At 38.9% G+C, this 20,894-nt stretch overlaps 1 protein-coding gene across 3 annotated transcripts in view; it reads left to right on the top strand.

Annotated features, from left to right (window-relative positions):
- Positions 1–20,894, top strand: part of TMTC2 (transmembrane O-mannosyltransferase targeting cadherins 2) — a 534,931-nt gene that overhangs the window by 445,029 nt on the left and 69,008 nt on the right. For all 3 annotated transcript variants that reach the window (XM_036759984.1, XM_036759983.1, XM_036759985.1), the window contains one exon: positions 13,668–13,731. In XM_036759984.1, the coding sequence (XP_036615879.1) occupies positions 13,668–13,731 (64 nt within the window). The remainder of the gene's footprint in view (positions 1–13,667; positions 13,732–20,894) is intronic.

The following is a 20,894-nucleotide window of genomic DNA, read 5'->3' as shown; positions in this document are numbered from 1 at the left end:
ATGTAAAAGCATATATGTAGATATGTGCATATGTATGCATAGGCATTTAAATATATTGTGTATGTATGTATGTGAATCAATTGATCGCATTTATTAGGTTTTTTGCATTTATCAGGGACTGTGCCAAGTTACTAAGGGTACAAAAAAAAATACACAGTCACAGAATTAAAGGATTTGATAATTGTGGAAGTGACCTCAGCCACCATCTTGTACAACTTATGATCTTTGCTCTCAAAGACCCTACATTCATATGGGGGAAGGGGAGGCAGGGAACAACATATACTTGAGAACCTGAGTTGTAGAGCCAATGCTTTTACTGGGAGTTACCTATTCCAGTGAAATTACATGTCTGTGCCCATCAAATCCACGAATCCATAAATGCATATATCTCTAGATCTTTTCGATGGAGAACTACTGTTGATTTTATTGGTGTCTCAGTGGATAAAATTTTAGGCCTGGAATTAGGAAGTACTGAGTTCCAGCCTCAGATACTTACTAGCTGTGCAACCCTGGGCAGATCACTTAACATCTGTCTGCCTCAATTGTCTCAACTGTAAAAGAGAGATAACAACAGTACCTACCTCACAGGGTTGTGGTAAAGATCAAATAAGTGCCTAGCACATAGTAGACCGGTTGTAGAAATATGTATTCCTTTCTTCCCTGGTTGCTATTAGGTACTCCCAGTAAGGAAATTCCATTAATCAATGCAGATTTGTACATGCCTTGCAAATTACAATATTTAGAGATTTCTTGAAGGTTCTGAGAGTTTAATTGACTTTTCCAGGGCCATGTAGCCAGTATGAGTCAGAGGTAGGATTTGAACTCAGCTCTTCTTGATTGTGTTACCAGCTCTCTATCCATTATACCATGCTATGCCGTATGTAGACATATATGCATATATTCTCAGAGACAATACTATTTCTGTATATGTGTATAAGCCTATTCTAAGGCCTACTTTTAAAATATAATAATGCTCAAAAAGAGACCTAAAACACTTAAATTACTACTATTTCCCTCTTTAGTGTTTGTCTTTTATCCCCAGAATCAAGCACAGAATAGTCGCTTAATAAATATTTCTTTTTTCAATTGAGTATAAGGTATCACTGTCTACTTCTACAGTCAAGTTGCCAAAGTCAGGATGGTACTTTGAATTTGGAATCGGAGGAACTGGGTTCAAATTCTGTTTTTGCTACTATTTTTGTGACCTTGCTCAATTTACTTGATTTCTCTGGCCTTCTGTTTCTCCAACTGTGAAATGAGGGCATTGGAATAGATGGCCTCTCTGGCTCTTTCCAGCTCCAAAATAATCTACTGAGTACTTTGGCAGTGCCTACTAGGTGACAAATTTCAGAACTTGCCTGCATCTTATCATTATCAAAATTATTGTCCATTTCCTGATTAAGGTTTCCGTGTTTAATTTTTTTCTGCCTCTCTATCATGGCAGGTGCTTTTGCCTCAAAATCAAAAAGATTGATCCAGAGGTTTATTAAAATAATATTTTATGCACTCAGCTCAAGCAGGATCAATATGACAATGAATAGTCATAATATATAATTTCAGCCAGGAAATTGGTAAAAGCTAGTTTTCTCTAGGGCACAAAAGTCAGAAAGAGAACATGAGGTTTGACTTGCTTTTAAATGATGGAACTTCAAAGTGTTTCTCATCCTTAAACCAACGGCTATCTGTCAGGATGACCGCTTAGAATGAACTGGTTGTGATGGTCTCTATGCCACATTTTCAAACATGTGGAAGGCTCGTAGAACAGTTAATTTAGCACTAGCAGCATAGAGAATGAGAAGCAATGCAGCACAGTGTAGAGAATGTACCTTGAAGTCAGGAAGACCAGGGTTTCAGGCCTGCCTCTGGCATGTGTTGTCTGTGTGAGCCTATGAAGCCTCCGGGCTCTAGTCCAGTCCAAGGTTATAAATTGCAGAGAGGTTGCTGATCGACATTGGTAGCAGGAGTTTTCTCCTCTAATAATTCCCTTGCTCAATGAATCAAAGGTCTAGTAGTCCTTAATATTGATAATACTCAGTAAGGTTTTTTTTAACCATCAATTTTAGTGTATGATATTTTAAGACTTTAAAGTTTGAATATTTGTTTATCCTGAATTGTATAGTTTGATTTTAGTTGGTTAAAAATTCTCACCAGGGTGGCATTGAGGCAGAGAACGAGTCTTTGGGTGCCTCCAGTCTTGCCTCTGATATAGTAGCTGTATGACCCTGGCTAAGTCACTGAACTTCTCTTGTTCCTCTCAAAGCAATTCTCTGCCTGGCAGAAAAGGTACCAGTCTTTAATATTAGAGGAAGTTTCCTTATTTGGAATCCTTCTACTGACAAAAATCACAGATTGGGGGAGGGAGGGAGGGAGAGACAGTCAAAGACAGACGGAGACAAAGAGACAGAGAAGCAGAGAGAAAGAAAAGGAGGAAGAAAGGGAAGGGAAGGGAAGGAAGACGGAGTAAGAAAGAAAAGGAAGGAAGGAAGAAGGAAGGAAGGGGGAGAGGGAAAGGGAGGGGGGGAGAGAGAGAGGGAGAGGGAGAGATCCCTTTCAAGTATTTACTGGCATTGTGTTCTTCTCCACCTTCAGCATATGACATACTTATCTTTCCTAAAGTTTAGGACACCCAAAAAGTATCTCACAAGACAAAATGTAATATGGTAAGAGGTAAAACCCCACCTCTGAAAGTTCCGCCTTATGTGACCTTGGGCAAATCACTCAACCTCCCTGGGCCTCAGTTTCCTCTTCTGTAAAATGAGAGAGTTGCACTCAATGGGCTTTGAGGTCTTTTCCAGCTGGAGATCTATCCACAATCCTATTTACACTCCAAAGACTCACTTAATACTGTGAATTTAGTGTCAGACAAATGTGCCCTCTTGTTCATGATTGCCCTGCTCTCTCATTGGATTGTAAATTCCTAATGAGTAGGGATTATGTTGTCCATTCCTTTTGTAACCCATGATGAGTTGAGCTCTGGGATTCCTAAAATCCTCTGAGCAAATTGGGAGCTCAAAGAATGCTGACGATTGATTGACTGAGGGCCATTTCCCAAAGCCCTGTCACTCCTGATACTGTAATAAAATCCTTACATTTTCCATGCCCAGAGCAGACTCTCAAAGCATGAGCCAAGCTCACTTTCAGGATTACCCAGACTGTGGCCGAGTGAGCTATGGAGCAGAGCTGGCCATAGGACAGAGACATAAAGAACAAGTGTTAGAGGAATAAATCAGAAAACATTTTTTTCCATTAATCCTCACTCAAGCCTAATTTGCTTATGAAAAGACACTTTTGATCCAAGCCCCAGAATGCATGCAGCCATTAGAGATTGTATTTGGGGATCTGTTCCCAGGCCCCTGAAACTGAACGCAGTACTACCTCCTACACCTGGATAGATTACATGGCCCATCAGCCTCTTGGTTCCAGCTGTCCTTGATATGATCCCTGTGCATGCTCAGAGAACTGGACTTCTGTATCCCATTCAGCAAGCCACAGCTCTTAGTTCATAAAACTGCCTGAATAATAACCGCAAACCTTGCTGATGGCCCCACTAAAATTACTGCTGGAGCCATGGGAAGGGGAAGAGTTGGATACATGTGGGTGCATCTGTTCCATTTAGTTGGATGTTGCCAGACTCCAAATTAAAGTCAGTGAACTTATAACAGATGCATAGCCTTGTCCTTAATTATCTTTAAAGAGAAATGCTGGAAATGGAGTTTATGGGTGTCATGATCTCTTAGGATGGCTTTGTGGACAAAATGGGGAAGTAGAGGCTGGACAACATTAGGCAGGTGGATTGGTAACATATTGAAAACAGTAGTCAAAGAGCATTGATTAAAGGAATGATGTTAGTGTGAAGGGTTATCTCCTCTAGCATGTGATAAGGTTTTACCATCATTCCTGTTTTATTCATTTTTATCAATGATTTAGGGGGAGATATATACATAATATGATTATGAAACTTGCAATATGGAGGGAGGGAAATGATAAATACAAGATCTCTATGATTTTGACCCAAGTCATAGCTTCTCTTGGGCCTAATTTTGTTCCTCTATAAAAAGAAGGGATTAGACAAGATCACCTCGATGGTCCCTTGAAGCTTTAATAGTTTTGTGACCCAAGGTTCAAAACCTTGATGCATTTTGCAACCTTCTGCTTAGGTGAGACTCCTCATTAGTCTAGGGAATAATTACTTTTAATATTTGTAGTAGGAGTTGGAGTTGGTGCTAGAGCTTGGGAGAACAGAGACTTTCTTCTTCCTTCCTACTTTGAGAGAAGACACAATTGATTCCAGAACCTTCTTCAGAGAGAAACTCGGGAAGAAAAAGAAAAGATTTTGGAAGGCAGATATTTAGGAGAAAACTGCCTCCCCCTCTCCCCTCAAATAGGTCCCTGATTTCTAGCTTGTCTTCCTAGAGACTTGAGGAGTTTTCCCTTGAGTGAGATTGAGGATTCTCTCTCTTTGACTTTATCTCTATATCTATCTATCTAATCTATCTACCTACCTATCTATCTGTCTGTCTGTCTGTCTATCTATCTATCTATCTACCTGTCCATCTATCTCTCCATCTCTCTATCTAGCTGTCTGTCTCTCTGTCTATCTGTATCTGTATGCATATGTACATACACATATATGTATTTATGTATACTTGAGATATTTCACTCCTCATGAAAGAGTTCATTCACTCCGCACATTTTTTGGTATATTCTAATCTATAAGTTCTCTGATTTTTGCTTTCTTTCTACTTAGATTCATAATTGGTTTATTTGTTCTTCATTTGGAAAGAGAAGGAAAGGGAAAGAAATATGTATTTACATAGTGCCTACTATGTGCAAGGCACTCTGCTAAGAACTTTTTACAAATGTCTCATTTGATCCCCAGAACAACTCTGCTAGGTAGGTGCTATTATTATCTGCATTTTACAGTTGAGGAAACTGAGGCAAGCAGAAGTTAAGTAGTTTGCCCAGGTTCACACAACTAGTAAGTTTCTGAGACTGGATTTAGACTCAAATGTTGACTCCAGGCTCACCATGTTATCTACTGAGCTACCGCCTTCTGCCATTTCTATTTGTGTAACTAGCATTTAGTAAAAAGTCTTTAGTTATAAGTTGCTGTAAAGTTAATGAGATATGAAGATTATCCCCAGCCATTAATAGGCCTCACGTGGAGCCCATTAAGGAAAGCTTGCTTAAGCAAGGCTTGCTTGTAGGAAGGCTTTCACACATTTTAGTACTAAGTTGATTAGGCACTGAGTCATGAGGCTCTGGCTCTGATAAGTGTATATATACTCTGAGTTGGTGTTTTGCTTTGGGGGTTCACTTATGAGAAAGATCTTTGATTTCCTGGTCAATATTCTGAGTAGCCGTATGCTCAGAGCTCCGCGACTACTCAGATGTAAAGGCTCTCTCCATCTGGTAATGTATGTAAAGTGTATAGCAATATTGCTTTGATTCAGGCCTGTCTGTTGGTCTTTATGCTAATTTCTTTATTTGTATTTTTCTGCTTATATTTTCTCTTACGTTCAGGGTGCTGACTTTTCCCCTGAACTAGTGAATATAATTAAAGAAGATTGTTGACCCCTTTAAAGTTGCTTTCCTTTAGAAGCAGATCAAAGAACCTGTGCTAGCAGGCCATCCTAGGTATGCTAGGGTGCTTGCTGCTACAGCTGCACCCCTTCCTCTTTAAGGGACAGTGACCACAGAAGCAGCTTGAACTTAAAAATCATTTCACCTATATTAACAGTATTTAGAAGGCAGATAGGTGTATTTCTAGTCTGGTACCCTATTCTCTGAGGAGAACATCATGGCTGAGCTTGTTCTTTCTAATCCAACCTCCTTCCAGGTATTGCGGTTTAGGGTACTGGGAACCCCAAAATACAAGGGTACAGGGGGTCTTGAAAGAATTCAACCACTCAAGCCTTCTTTCAGCCAGAGTAACAAGGTTTATTCTATCACCAATAAAGGGGGTGAAATTCTAAGAATCTACACCATTTAATGGGGGTAAGATTGGTACTTATATGGAAGAAAAGACAGTGAGAAGATCTGGATGGGATTAAGGAGTGGTAAATAGCCTGAGGTGGTCCAGTTGCAGACAATGAAAGGAGTTAAATGGTTGGAGAACCACAGTGAAAGGGCAGTTAAAAAATTATTATTGAGTATCTAGGTGGACTGGAATGGACCAGATGCCTCAGGAGAAATGCCAGTGATCTGGGCTGCTGAAATGTGTGGGAAAACTCAGGGTTCAGGTTGCATTGCCCCATCATTGGTAGGAATCCAAGTCTTCCTTGGGGAGAGGTAAGATTCCAGAGGTACTTATCCATGCATGTCTGTGAGCCTAGATATACACATTATATGAATGGGTAGCACATACTTTATTATGTACTGTCATCTATGATCATAGAATAAGGAATCATATTTTAGTTAAGAAAATGCTAGATTTGGAATGAACAAAATATGAGTTTTAATCCCACCTCTGAAACTTGCGGATTGTATGACAATGGGCAAGTCATTTAACCTCTGGGAGCCTCAGTGTCTTCATGTGGACAAAGGAGGGTTGTTGGGGGTGGGGGAGGGCAGGACTTATACCTATAGTACTTACCTGATAAGACTATTATGGTCCTCAAATAAAATATAAAATGTTTCGCAAACCATCTTGTGCTGTATAAATGTTGTGCTCTTTATAACTGAATAGCTGTCTAACATATATCTTTGTAGATAGATGGAAGGCTTTCATTTGGGGTCATGATGTCAACTGTGAAAATACAAGATGAGGGAAATCACAAAATCTCAAGAGACAGAAGCAGCCTTAGAAGCTGTCAAATTCAACCTATACCTAAGCTTGAATATTCTCTTTAACATCTCTGATAAATGGTCATCCAGTGCCCCCTGGAATACTTTCAGTGATGGGGCACCATTATGTCCCAAGTGAACCACTGTAGGGTGGCTCCCATTGTTAGGAAGCCTGTCTTTGTATAAGCTAAAATAAGCCTTTCTATTACTTCTACCCATTGTTTCTAGTCCTCCCCCTTAGGCCAAATAAAGCGAGGCTGCTTCCTCTCCACCTGTCCTTTAAGCTGCCTGTGCTTCTTATGAACATTTTGTTTTTGTCTGTCCTCTTCCCCCTCAGAATGTGAGTGCCCTCAGGTCAGGGACTTTTGGATTTCTTTCTATTTCCATCACTTAGCCCCTGGCCTGGCAGGGGTGATCTTAATGAATGCTTGTGGCCTGACTCTGTGCTCCAGTTTCCTCATCTCCAGAACCTTCCTATTTCACAGAGTTGTTGTGAGAATCAGTGATTTAGCCTATGTAATACTTTAAATATGTTTGCAAACCATCAAGTACCCTATATGTGCTAATTCTTAGATATTATATAGATACTGTTGTTGTTCAAACATTCAGATATTTTTTTCCCATCTGTACCAACAATTGATGAGGGCACAGTCTCTGGGAACCCCCTTGAACCTGGAGTACAGTCTCTGGGAACCCCCTTGAACTCTCCAAGAATCTTCCAACTAGATCTGGCCTTCCCCTAAGGCCATAAGCCTTACATTATCATTAGGCCCAAATCTCCACCTAGCCTAGCCCACCCTTAATCCTGACCAAAATATCTATACCCTAGCTCAGTTACCCTAGCTCTCTTATTGTCTGTCAGCTCCAGGTATCCTTCAGCTATTTCCCCATCCTGGACTCTGATCTCATCCTAGTCCCTGGAGTCTGACTTCATCTCAGTCCTCCTTAGACTCCTCCTCAAGACCCTCCCTAAACCCCTCCTCTAGTTACCCCAGACCATCCCTCAATCCCTTCCACAATCTTTGTGTGTATAATCTCCATCTTGCCTCCATGAAGGTGCTCAGATTCAATCTAGCTCAGCTTAGATTGAACCTGGCCCACTTGTGAAAACAGGTGTCACAAAAGGTGGGATTTCTTAAGGCAACCCAATATGGCAAATCCTTAATAAACTTTGTCTTTTTCCTTGGCTGAGAAGGCTTGAGTCGAATTCTTTTGGCAGCACCCGGCGTGTCAGTATTTTGGGGTCTTGAGCACTCCTAAAAACCTATGGTTCCCTACCTATCATCATTTTTTCTTCAGATGTGGCTAGCAGTTTCTGTAGAGGTGTGTAAGACCAATAACACCAGCATACAGAAGAGCTGCCAACACAGGCTCTTTGATCTGCTTTTCTAAGGAAAGTAACTTTAAGAGGTTAACAATCCTGGTTTAATCAAACATACGTATATCAGCCCCCTGAACTTCAAGGCAAGTACAAACAGAAATGACAAACATCAACAGACAGACCTTATGTGATTCAAATCACAATTCATAGTTACCAGAGAAACACCAACATCTTATCTGTCTGGGTTACAAAGTGGGGGGGGGGGAGAGTTACAGCTTGCCCAGAGTCTCAACACTCCTTCCATGAGTGTGCCCCAAAAGTCAAACGCCAAGCTCCCCCCAATTATATCCTGTTCGGAGCCCCAAGGGCCCTGACCTCAACCCAGGCTGGGTGTGTGAAAGTTCCCCATCCCCAGTGTCACATCATATACAAGTCAGTGACTCCTGATTGTCTTAGTGCTGAGAAACATTCCAAGACAGAGACAGCAAAAGGTTTCCCACCAATTCAAACAAAGAGGAGACTTGATAGTCTTAGCATCCCAAAAGGGAAGAACTGGGAAAAGTCTAATTGTCATAACACCATCAAAACTGCTTTCTAGCCATAACTCTTCCATTCTATTTTTGTGCAGGCAATTTTGTTGGCCACATGTAGGACTTTACTTTTGTCCCTATTAAATGTGAACTTATTATAATCAGTACATCTTACAAATTTAATGAGGCAACAATTATCACATGGCTATCTCTAAAAACCAAACTGAAACAAAAAGCTACCTGATTTTCCCTCTTTGCTGAAAGAAAAATTCTGTGTTCAGACCTTTGCCCTGATAAAAGAGGCAAAACTCAGGAAGAAAGAATTAAAAGGAGTTTATTAAAAAACACCAAGGCTGAAACACATTGATGCAATGATCAACCACTAGGAAACCAAGAGGGCTGCCAACTCCAGGTGCTTTTAAAGACTACTTTTTGATATAAGAGCAAGACAATGCTGATAGGTCCAGTCTACCAAAGGGAATCGGCTATTATGTCTCAGCTACTCCTCCATTGAAGCATCATAGGGAATGAAATTAGAGTTAAGGCAGGGATGGACTGCTATGTGCTGGCGAGCAGGTAATATCAAAAAAAAAAATAACAGAATGGGATCAGATCAAAGTACATGCACAGACTAGTTGACTCCTCTTTCAACAGACTGATTAATCACTATACGCTGTACCCAGAAGACAAGCCAGACTGGAAACAATGGAATCACCTAGGGCACAAATTTCGATATCTTTAATAGAATTACAGAATCCTGAACAAAGAATATAATAGTCCCATGGTACTCTCTGCTGAGTAGATGCTTGGAGTATGGTATTCACTTTGGAACCATAAGTTAAGAAGAATCCTAAGAAATAACTGGTTTGCACATATGAGGAAGAGCAAGCACGAAGGTGATAGGGGAATCCTGTGGAGAATGCTCAAAGGAACTAAATTTATTTAGCCTGGAGAAGAAATGACTAAAAGGATGCTTGAAAGTGAGATCTATCGAGTGTTTGAAAGACTGCCATGTGGTTCCAGAAGGGAGAATTTAGACTAGTAGGAAGAAGGAAAGAGGGGGATGATTGGATATTTGGCTCAGTATCAGGGGGAAGTTTCTAACAATTAGGCTTGTCTAGAAAATGCAGCATATTGCCTCATGAAGTAGTCATTTCCTTCTCTCTGGTAGTGTTCAAGCAGACATACATGACAAGCTGTCAGCATTTTAGAAAAAGAACTCCGAAAGGTTAAGAAAGGTGGAATTTTATGACCTCGTTAAAAGGAAAATTCTTTGTTCGGGTTTTCACTATGATTACCACAGCAAAACTCAGGAAAAAGAGAATTAAAAGGAGTTTATTAAAAATATGTCAAGGTAGCAGCACATTGACAGGCTGATCATTAGAGATCAGTAGGGGATTCAAGATGGCGCTAGCTTTTATTGATTACTTTCCTAATGGGATAAAGACAATTCAGATAGATCCATGTCAGCAAAAGGGAATGGGACACTGTGTCTCGGTTCCTGCCCAACTGCCATGTGTAGGCTAATAAGGTAGCAGGTACGTTAGGGATAGCAGGAAGTACAAAAGCTGCAGTCTGGGTGATGCTTCCCTTAACAGAAGCTCCCCCAACAGTGACTGACAAGCAGGAACAATGAGTCACTGAGTCAGCATAACTTTTTGTGGGGGAGGGGCAATTGGGGTTAAGTGACTTGCCTAGGATCACACAGCTACTAAGTGTCTGAGGCCGGATTTGAACTGGGGTCCTACTGAATCCAGGGCCTGCTTTGAATCCGCCGCATCCTCTAGCTACCCCCAGCATAACTTTCAGTAATCTCTAATCCAGGTCTCTTACAATTCTGAGAATTTATGATTCTGTGGATTCCATTCATTCTCAGTATCCATGTCTATACCACATATACATTATATACAAAAATAAATATATATGTATCATAATATGTATGTGTTTATGTACACACACATATTCTTATTTTCTTCCTCCTCCTCGTGCCTCCTGCTTTGTTCATCCATCATCCTCATCCCTCTCCCACTGGAATCTTAGACTCTCGCTCCTGCTTTCTTGGCTCTGATAGGTGAGCTCTCACTTTTATCCTACCTAAAACCAGGCCTCTGCATCTGCCATCTCTTCACTAAATCCTCTGCAGGACTCAACCCTTTCTGACTGCACTTTAAGAGTTACCTGTCTCTCAATCCCCAACCCCCAACCCCTTTAGAATATAAGATCCTTGAGAGCATCAACTTTTTTTTGCTCATATTTTTATCTCTAACACCTAGCACAATGCCTACACATAGTGATTAACAAATGATCTAGCTATCTCTTTCTATCCATCTTTCTATCTATCTATCTGTTTGTCTATCTGTCTGTCTTTCTATCTCGGAGTTAATTGCATGAACCCTTATGCATTGACAGATGCTTTGCTGACATTCATGTTCATACATCAATTGAGAAAAATGATAATTTCTCTCACATTAATAACCAATTATTGAATTAGGACCAAAGTTTTTCCCCTTTTCTACTTCCTCATTCAGAAATCAGCTCCTGTAGATTATTTAGGCAGCCTTTGAAGTGCAGGGTTGATAATGAGAGGGGAAACTCAGATCTGTTCAAGAGGTAAAGACATTTTAGTCTAGGTGAATTGATGATTCTGGCCCACTGTGTCTTACTCAGACAGGTCTGGGAAAATGTGGATTCTCTATTTTGTCTAGATTGCCTTAGACAGGATGATATGATGTAATAAGAACCACACTGGCACACCCAGAATGGCTGCTAGCACAGGTTCTTAGATCTGCTTTAATAAGGAAACCAACTTTAAAGGGGTAAATGGTCTTCTTTAATTATATAAAATACAAACAGAGAAAATACAGAGAAGAGAAATAAAGACCAACAGATAGGGCTCTACTGCCTGAATCAAAACAGTACTGCTATGTATACTTTCCATTCACTACTGGATCGAGAGAGCCTTTACCTCTGAGCAGTTGGGGAGCTCTGAACATACAACTACTCAGAGTCTTGACCAGGGAATCACAAGATCCTTCTTGTAAGTGAATCCCCAAAGCAAAAAGCACACCTCTAAGAATATGTACTCTTTCAGATAATAGACTCAGAGCCAGAACCCTCCTGACTCAGTGCCCAATTAGAAATGAACAAAAAGTGTGTAAGCCTTCCTGCAAGCAAGCAAGCTTCCCTTAATGGGTTCCACATGGGTGAGGTAGATAGTATTCCCCATTGACCTTAAATATGGGTAAGTTTGGGTATAGATAAGCCTAATTGACCAAGACTGAGTGATTAGATTCATGCCCCCCAGACCCTCATTAGAATAAGCTCACCTGTCATTATAATATATATTCTCTCATAACTTTTTAACCAGTCAAAGTTGATTGCTACCTCCAGGGACATCCACTCTTCCAAGGGCATATAATCATTGAGTGGGTTCCTTAAGTGGTCTTTGGATTCAAGAGTATCACTGACTACTCTTATTAATTATTGAGTATAATTGACTAATAAAATGATTAATTACCCAGAAACTATGGCTTTTGGACTTTTTATACATCACACAATGCCATGAATGAAAATGTGAGTGTGTTTTATAAGGTAAAGGCAACAGTTCAGTGGCCTAATAGATGGAGTACCAGGCCTGTAGTCAGAAAGACCTAAGTTCAAATCTGGCCTCAGACACTTACTAGCTGTATGACTCTGGGCCAGTCACTGAATGTTGTTTGCCTCAGTTTCCTCATTTATAAAATGAGCTGAAGAAGGAAATAGCAAAACACTCTAGCATCTTTGTTAATAAAACCTCAAGTGGGGTTCACTAAGAGTCAAGTGTAACTAAAACTACTGAACAACAAGAACACCTCTCAGGTGCTCTCAGAGACAAATGCATAAACCTTACTATTCCATTTGCTGTTCTACTCATTAAATTATTACATCTTTCTTTTGCTGTGAACACTCACCTTGGGATATTAAAAAAAATTGAAAATCTTCTTTCCCTATAAAGTTTCTTTCTTCTTTAAGTATTAAACCCCAGTCTCCTTAGCTTACACAAACATTGGTTTTACCAGCCATACAATTTTTATAATAATAGATAAAACCAAGATATATGTATGTATATATACATACACACATACACACACACACACACACACGTAATGTACCAACAATGTATTGGTTGTGAGTAAAGTCAGTTAGAATCACCTCTAACCCTCAGATACAGCTGCTGACTTCTCTATATCTAATGAATTCACAGTCTAGCAAATCAGTTCTTTTCAGGAAGATAGTCAGAGTCTCTCATGAATTCTTGTGGGTGAATGCCATGACTGTATTATATAGAAATAATGTTTTGACTTTACATGGGTATACATTTTCGCCAAAGATTGAACACCAGGTTATGGATGCATCAGAATTGTCTTTGTGTAAACAAGAGCTCATACTTCAATAGTAAAGAATATATCTATTTGAAATATGTTTAATATGATTGTTCATATGTCACCTACATATCAGATTGCTTGCTGTCTTGGGGAGGGAGGGAAGGAGAAAAAAATGGAATTCAAAATCTTATAGGACTGAATGTTGAAAACTGTCTTTACATGTAATTGGAAAAAAATAAAATGCTGTTGGGGGAGGAAGAGAAAAAAAAGAATATATCTCTTGACTGTTTCAGTTTAGTATTGTGAATATTGGCTAAGCCAGTGTCCCTGCTGTCAAATGCAAAATGTGGAATATTTAATCACACCTAAAAAATTTGAGTGTATTTCATTTGTTTGTGGCCATTAACGAAAATAAACATATGATCAATCTTGACATTTTTTTCCTTTGAGGATCTTAAATTACTTTTTTGCTGATTGTTCTTACTGCTTTGGACACTATCTAGTGTTTTGTTTTTTTTTAATATTTGGCTGTAACCTTAATTAATGTTTTTGCAGTTCTAAAACAAACAACCAAACTTCAAATGTTGGCATTATTTTGCAGCACAGGGATTCTGTTAACCCATCTTCAGTTTTCAATTAAATGCTGTTTTTTTCTTTTCCTAACAGACAAGCTAGCCTCAATGAAGCAGCTGAGAAATATTATGAACTGGCAGCCAGGCTGAGACCTAATGTAAGTACTTTCTTAATGACGAGCATTACTCACTGTGATGGACTCACAGCATGGGTTACATTTGCGGACGTAAGAGTATGTCATGCCTGGCTTTCTGATCTGTGAGCTCTCATCCTGAATACCCTCTTAATGGATAATTCTATGAAGAAATCTGCCAATCTCCACTTCTCTGTTTCCCAGAAATAAAACCACTATGTGGGTTGTATGAAATGTAATTAATTTTGGTCATTTGGATAACGATTTTAGCATTCATGCATGCTTTAAAATTTGGTGGCTTTTAAAAATTAATTGCATAATTCTTTGGAAAAGTATTTTATCGTGAAATAAAATATGTAGCCTTGTAGCTTCATATCCTATTGCAAAAAGACACAGGAACCTTTTTAACACCACCAATATTTTCCTGTTCTTATGTGCTGTTAAAAAATTCAAGACATGGATCTTTCTTTTCCCACAGTTTTCATTTCTGACAAATGCCTTCTTCAAACTTCAGCAGAAGTTGTTTGCATTAGAATTTTTCCCCTGGGTAGTCCCACTTCTGTAAAGCGAGAGGGATATAAATTAGAGCATTCCTGTTTTAAGCAGAACGGTTTCTTTATGATAAAAATGGCTTTGTATCTGGCTTCCACTGATGTTCTTTCTTTGGCATAATGTGGACTTCCAGGCAGTGTCTTCTCATTTTTTTCTCCTTCTTCTCTGCCATGTTCATCCCCAGTGTGGGCCTCTTTAATATCTTTAGAGAAATTCTAATGAAAACGAGAGTGTTTACATGGGAAGCCTAAAAGTAATGAGTCTGATTTCTATAAAGTACACAAGAAAATCAATATTATTGCTTCACAGACTAACCAAGACTTTTAGCCTGTGGATTCCTACCACATGTAACCAACCTCAATTTGAATACAAATCACTCTTCTTTTTTGGGGGAAATCAAGATATGATATAAAGAGATGTGTAAATTTGTATAGTAGGGTAGATGCCTTTAAGAGGTTATGTTGATGGGTTTAAAGGACTATCTTGCCCCTCTCCCCCCAAAAAAGAGTAAAAAATGACTTAAATTTAATATAGTGTTTTAATGTCTGCAAAGCTCTTCACTTTCGTCAATGGTGTGACCTTGAGCAAGTAATTTAATCTTTTTGGGCCTTAGTTTCCCAATCTATAAAAAGAGGAGATTAGATGGCTTCTGAGATCCCTTCCAGTCATATGGCTATGACCCTATGATCTTCTCTATTCCTGATGCTACCACCTTAATGCAGGCCCTCACTATCAACTGCCTAGACTGTTCTAGTAGTGGTCTCTCTTCTACCTCTAATCCACCCCTCATAGAGCTACTAGAATTATCTTTCTTTTGTCTATTTTCACTCTTCTGCTGAAACATTTTCTATGGTTCCCTATTGCCTCCAGAGTTAAGTTAAAACTTGGGGACCTCAACAATCAGGCAAACCTCCCCTTCCCATACACACACACACACACACACACACACACACACACACAAACATACACACACTCGAACGCACATCCTGGTCTCATATTATTGGATACAATGCGCTCTGCTCTGGCAAAATGGACCCACAACAAATAGGCCAAGAGTGTTCTGATATGGTTGTCTTTGACCACACTCTTCCTAGTTCTTAAAATGTCCACCTTTGCCCTCTTTGCCTGTTGAATTCTGACCCACTCTCTGAAGCTCAGCTCAAATGCCAGGCCCTTCATGAAACCTATCCTTCCTCAGTCATTAATGGCCTTCTCTCCTCAAGCCTTACATGGTCCTTTGTTGTAAAATTCCCTAATTAATTTATATAATAGTGTTTAAGCTTGTGTCAACATCCTATTAGAGTGTAAAGTCTTTGAAAATGAGGAGTGTATCTTCGCTAAAATTTTGTCTCCTGGCAACTAACACAATCCTTTGCTCACAATGGGTACTTAATAGTTAAAATTTTAGACAACTTAAAGGTTTGTAAAACTCTTTACAGATATCTCATTTCAACCTCCCAATTACCCTGGAAGGTAGGTTCTATTATTATCCCTATTTTACAAGTAAGGAAACTGAGGCAGGCAAAGCTTAAGTGACCAACACAGGGTCACTTAGCTAGAAAGTGCCTGAGGCAGGATTTGAGCTTATGTCTTACTGACTCCAGATCCAATGCAATGCCTCACTTGCCTAGTTATCACAGCATTCCATCTACTGATAGCTTATATTTACTTAATAAATGATTGTACATGAACACATGAATGAGAGGTGATATGTGCATAGGGGATCTCAGTAAAGAGACAATGGATTACAGCTGTGACATGGTGCATTCAGGGTCAGATTTGTAATGGTTTGTTTTCCTTAACTGTTTTTCTTTGCATACAGAGGGTTCTCTTGGGAAGTATTGGAAAGGGATAGTGTTATAAAAACAAAAAAAGAAATAACTGAAAATATTTTTAAAATAAAAATGCAGTACTTGGGCCTAACCAGCACAATAGATTCAAGGAGGAAGAGATCATCTATAATCCGTAGGATTCGGGAGTCTTTAGGAAGCTGGCTGTGCTCCCTGGGAAGGAGTTTGGAAAAAAAAGAAAATGACTTCAGTAGGTAGCCTTGTGGGAGCACTCCATTTAAAGTCCAGGGTATAGCATATGAAAAAATAATATTAACAATAAAAACATCAAAAACCACATGATTATGTCATTAAATTCATAATTTCCTCTGCCAGAGCAGGTTGGTGACCTCTCTACAACTTAAAGCGTTTAGAGGTTTGCCAAGAACGTTACGAGATTAAGTGACTTACGTGGGCTCATACAGCCAATATGTGTCAAAGGAAGTATTTGAACCTGTGCCTTCTTAGCTCCAAGGCTGGCTCCCTATCCATTGCACAATCTTGCCTCTGGTAGAAAGGTTGTAGTCCAGCCCAGTGATACCAGCTTCCTTCTTGCTCCTAAAACATGGCATTGCATCTTCAAGCTTCCTGGCTGTCTGCCATGCCAAAAACCCTCTCCATCCTCATCTCAGCCTCCTGGCCTCCCTGGATTCCTTCAAGTCTCAACTAATATTCCACCTTCTACAGGAAGCCTTTCCTGATTCCTCTTAATTCTAGTGCCCACTCTCTGTTGTTTGTTCTCAATTTATCCTATATATCAGGGCTTCCTAAACTTTTTCCACTCACCACCCCTTTTCATGTTTTGGCATTTGTTTGTTGGTGTTGTGTGGCCTGAGGGCTTGTGTAGTGCAAACTGTGCATGCTTTGTATTCAGAACCAAGGCCACAGTTAAGTTTCATGATGCAACATGGGCAAGCCCTGCCAGAAACACCTTAGATTCATCACAAATTTAATTTTTAATTAATTTTTGGTGTCTGTATGTTCAGAGACCTTTTACTGTTGCCAAATTTTTGACCGACAGTTTAAGAAGTGTTGTGAACTTGTTTGTTGTTGCTTATTTGTAGACAGCTGTTGGCATGTGCTTACCCCTATTACACTATTACTCACAAGCATCTTGAGAGGGGTGCAGGGAGGGAGGCTGTCTTTTGTCTTTCTTTGTATCTCCAGCATTTAACACAGTGCCTAACATATAGGAGATACTTGAGAAATGTTTATTGACTGACTTACTGACTTAGTTTATGTAAATCTATATAAAAATGGGAAAGTAGTTTGGAATCTGATTGTAAAGTATCTTAAATGTCATGGTAAGGAATTTTTACTTGATTTGGCATGCAGTAGGAAAACACTATAGGATTTATTTTTGGAGGGGGTAAGACAAAGCGATTGAAGTTAAGTGATTTGCCCAAGGTCACACAGCTAGTAAGAGTGTCAAGTGTATGAGGTCTGGTTTGAACTCAGGTCCTCCTGACTCCAGGGCCAGTGGTCTACTCACTCTGCCACCTAGCTGCCCCCACTATAGGATTTTTAGTAGTGGAGGGACATGTTCAGCCCTCCCCATTAGAAAGATTACCCTGACAGGAAGGTGAAAGATCGATTTGAGAGAATGACTATCACCAAAAAGAACATTTGTCTCTTTTCCTTGGGATCCTCATGGTCTTTGTTGACATATTCACCCAAATTTTTGTACAGAGGAAAACCATTCAGCTTGGAGAATTTGAGGTGATGGTCTGGGTGAAGTTAGTTCCACACCGTGACTCTATAGAGATAGCATTGTGGGTGGTACAGATGAATTCAACTGCATCGTGGCAGGAGAAAACAATTCTGTGTAAAAGGTTACTGGTCATTTAGAGGAACTGATTTTGGAGTCATTGAAAAGGTTTACTTCTGAATTCCTATACATTTTACCTCTAAGGTACCTTTGTAAGAGAGTTTTCCCTCTGATTTACTTCATTTTAGGGTCTTGCATGTCGAATTTGGGGGACTATTTTAATATGCTATAGTGTATCCCAATGATAACTATAGAAGTAAGAAAGTGGGAAGAAACCTACATAAAGATGAACACATCATTTTTTTTGTCTTGCTTTCAATCCCTATGCTTGATATCACTCAACAAATATTTATTAAATGCTTGCCACACAATGTTCCATATCAGCTCTTCAACCTTTCTCCTACATAATTCACACAATTCATTAATATTAAAAATAAAATGTGGCATCAATGTTTTATGGTGGCTGTTCTACTTTATTTGACTTTTTGTACAAAAATGAGTGAAGATTAAACTTCATATTATGTTTTGAAAAAATCTTACGGGAGTGATAAAATGCTTTACCAAATATTTTCTCATAGGTTTCTTTATTTCTCTACTTTTTCCCCTTCAAGTCATGAAATACAATTTGCATTAGTCAGTTTAACTATCAATAATTCATCTTATCCTCACTTCTCTTTGCATCATATTTGCCTCAAAATGATGTGTCTGAGGTCTAGAGAGAATCTAGAGAGAATATTTAAATGGAATTGCTGTTAACTATTTGGACTAAAATGTTCACTGATATCCAATCTAACTCTCATTTTCTGTGAACATTAACTTTATCTTTCCTGTGGGAATTAGGCTAAATTCTGCATTAAATGGTCCATTGCTGAATTGGTGATTATTTCTTCAATCAGAAGGTAAAAGTAGCGAGGAAAGGAACCATTCACTAGTCTGTATCAGATTCTGACCAATAAGGAACAAGACTGGTTGCCATGTTTAAAATAATAGGAACATTAGATAAAGGGACAATTTTATCTTAGAATTTTTGAGAAGTAAGGAACCCTTAATATTACATGATATATACTGTAGAGGATGGAGAGCCCATTTTTACACCGTGCCCTGGAAGAAAATATTATCTTCTTGCTCAAATTTCTCATAATTCTTTTCCACAGTTTCTCTAATGTAGTTGTCTCACTCTCCCTTTTGTTGAAATTATTTTTTATGTGTCTTTTCCCTCCTGATTGGACTATAATCCCTTTAGGGTACTACTAACACATAGCCTGGTACCTTGAATACATGATTCAAAAAACAGCAATGGGCCCCAGGTCATCCTCCTACCCTTGGTCTATTGTGTGAGAATAAGAGCATGGTCATTAGCTAAGATGTGGATAAAGCTTTTCATACTTATCACAGTATTTATGAAGATTTAAGGAAAGATAAGATAATTGAATCTATACTGCTGAAATATATTAAAAGACAGTAATAGCATTTTAGTCATATTGTCATTACAGGCTTATCTTTAATTATGATATTCAGATTTTAATTTTTAATAATGTTTTTATAACTGCTCTATGACTTTATAATAAATTTGAATTAGAAATATACTTTCTTATCCTTTCTTGTTATATTAATAAACAGACGAAAAGCTTATTTAAAAAAAATTTATTGCATATTGCCAATTGCTAGAACAATTACCATGTTTTACCCATAACTATTGCTTTGAATAGTGCAAATTTAAGTAATGGGATTCACTAAATGGTGCCTAGCTATGAAGGAAGGAAGGAAGGAAAGAAGGAAAGAAAGAAGGAAGGAACGAAGGAATGAAGGAAAGGAAAGGAAAGGGAAAGGAGAGAAGGAAGGAGGAAAAAGGAGAGAGAGAAAAAGAAAGAAGAGAAAAGAAGGAAGGAAGAAGGGGAGAAGGAGGGAGGGAAGCAAGGAGGAAAGAAAGAGAGAAAAGGAAATCAGGAAGGAAGAAAATAATGAATTAAGGTCTTAGAGAAGCAGGAGAAAGGGATAGGAGCAAGAAAATATACTGGATATGTTAGTCTCACAAAAGGAGATAGACACGTCTTCCTATGAGGCAGGGAGAGAGGAGTGTATGACTGAAATCCTAGGAAATTCTGAGGGAGTAAAAAGAGTATGGTTCATGACAAATGAAGAAGTTTAGAGAGCATAGATTGCCTTTCATCTTCTGAAATGAAGTTGATAGCTAGGTCTAGGAATTGTAGGCATGTGTATAGAAGCACCATTGCATAGCGATAGCTGGCTTTGGAGTCCAGAACTGGTTTAAGTTCAGCCTGTGACACACAATAGCTGTGTGACCTCGGACAAGTCAACTTAAGCTCTCTAAAATTCTAAGTTACAGAGGAGTTGTTGACCTGTGTTTGTGGAAGGACTTTCCCACTGCTCCTGAGAGGGGTAATGGTAGTGGGTAAAAAGATTTGGGAAAGAGTTGTGAGGATTCCAGTGGTGGTAACTGACAGTAGATAAACAATCTAGATAAGTGGTTTATCTGAATTTGCTGATAATCATCAATCTGACAAATTTGCTGTTGTTGGTATAAAGTTTTAGGCGATTCATAATCATAGAATTCTAAACAAAATCCTCAAACTTTGCAGGGATAATAGTATTGCTTATTATATTTAATATTTTACTCACATTTGCTCTTGCTAATTTCCCATTCTCTGAATGCACCACATCAGGCATTAATAATATATGAACTTGACAAGGATGCTTTCCAAGTTTGTAAGCAAACAAAAGGACATTTCATGTACTCACAGCACCTTTTTCCAGGCAATTAGAGGTCTTCATTATTTTGATCCATGCTTGTAGAATTGAAGCCTCATTGTTTGTTGGGCTTTATGGCAATGATTCTGTAGCAAACAAACAAACGAATGAATGAATGAATGAAAAAGAGCACTACAAGAAAAGGAGCATGGGTAAAGAAGTTACCATTACTGAGTACAACTATGCCCTAACCAATGGCATGTATTCTGAAAATGCATTAGTGCATGGGATATGGGGAGGGAGTGGGATTCATATTTTTTTTTGAAATT

This window comes from Trichosurus vulpecula, chromosome 5 (genome assembly GCF_011100635.1).
Source record: "Trichosurus vulpecula isolate mTriVul1 chromosome 5, mTriVul1.pri, whole genome shotgun sequence".
NCBI classification, from domain to species: Eukaryota; Metazoa; Chordata; class Mammalia; order Diprotodontia; family Phalangeridae; genus Trichosurus; species Trichosurus vulpecula.
This window is presented reverse-complemented; position numbering and strand designations above follow the sequence as displayed.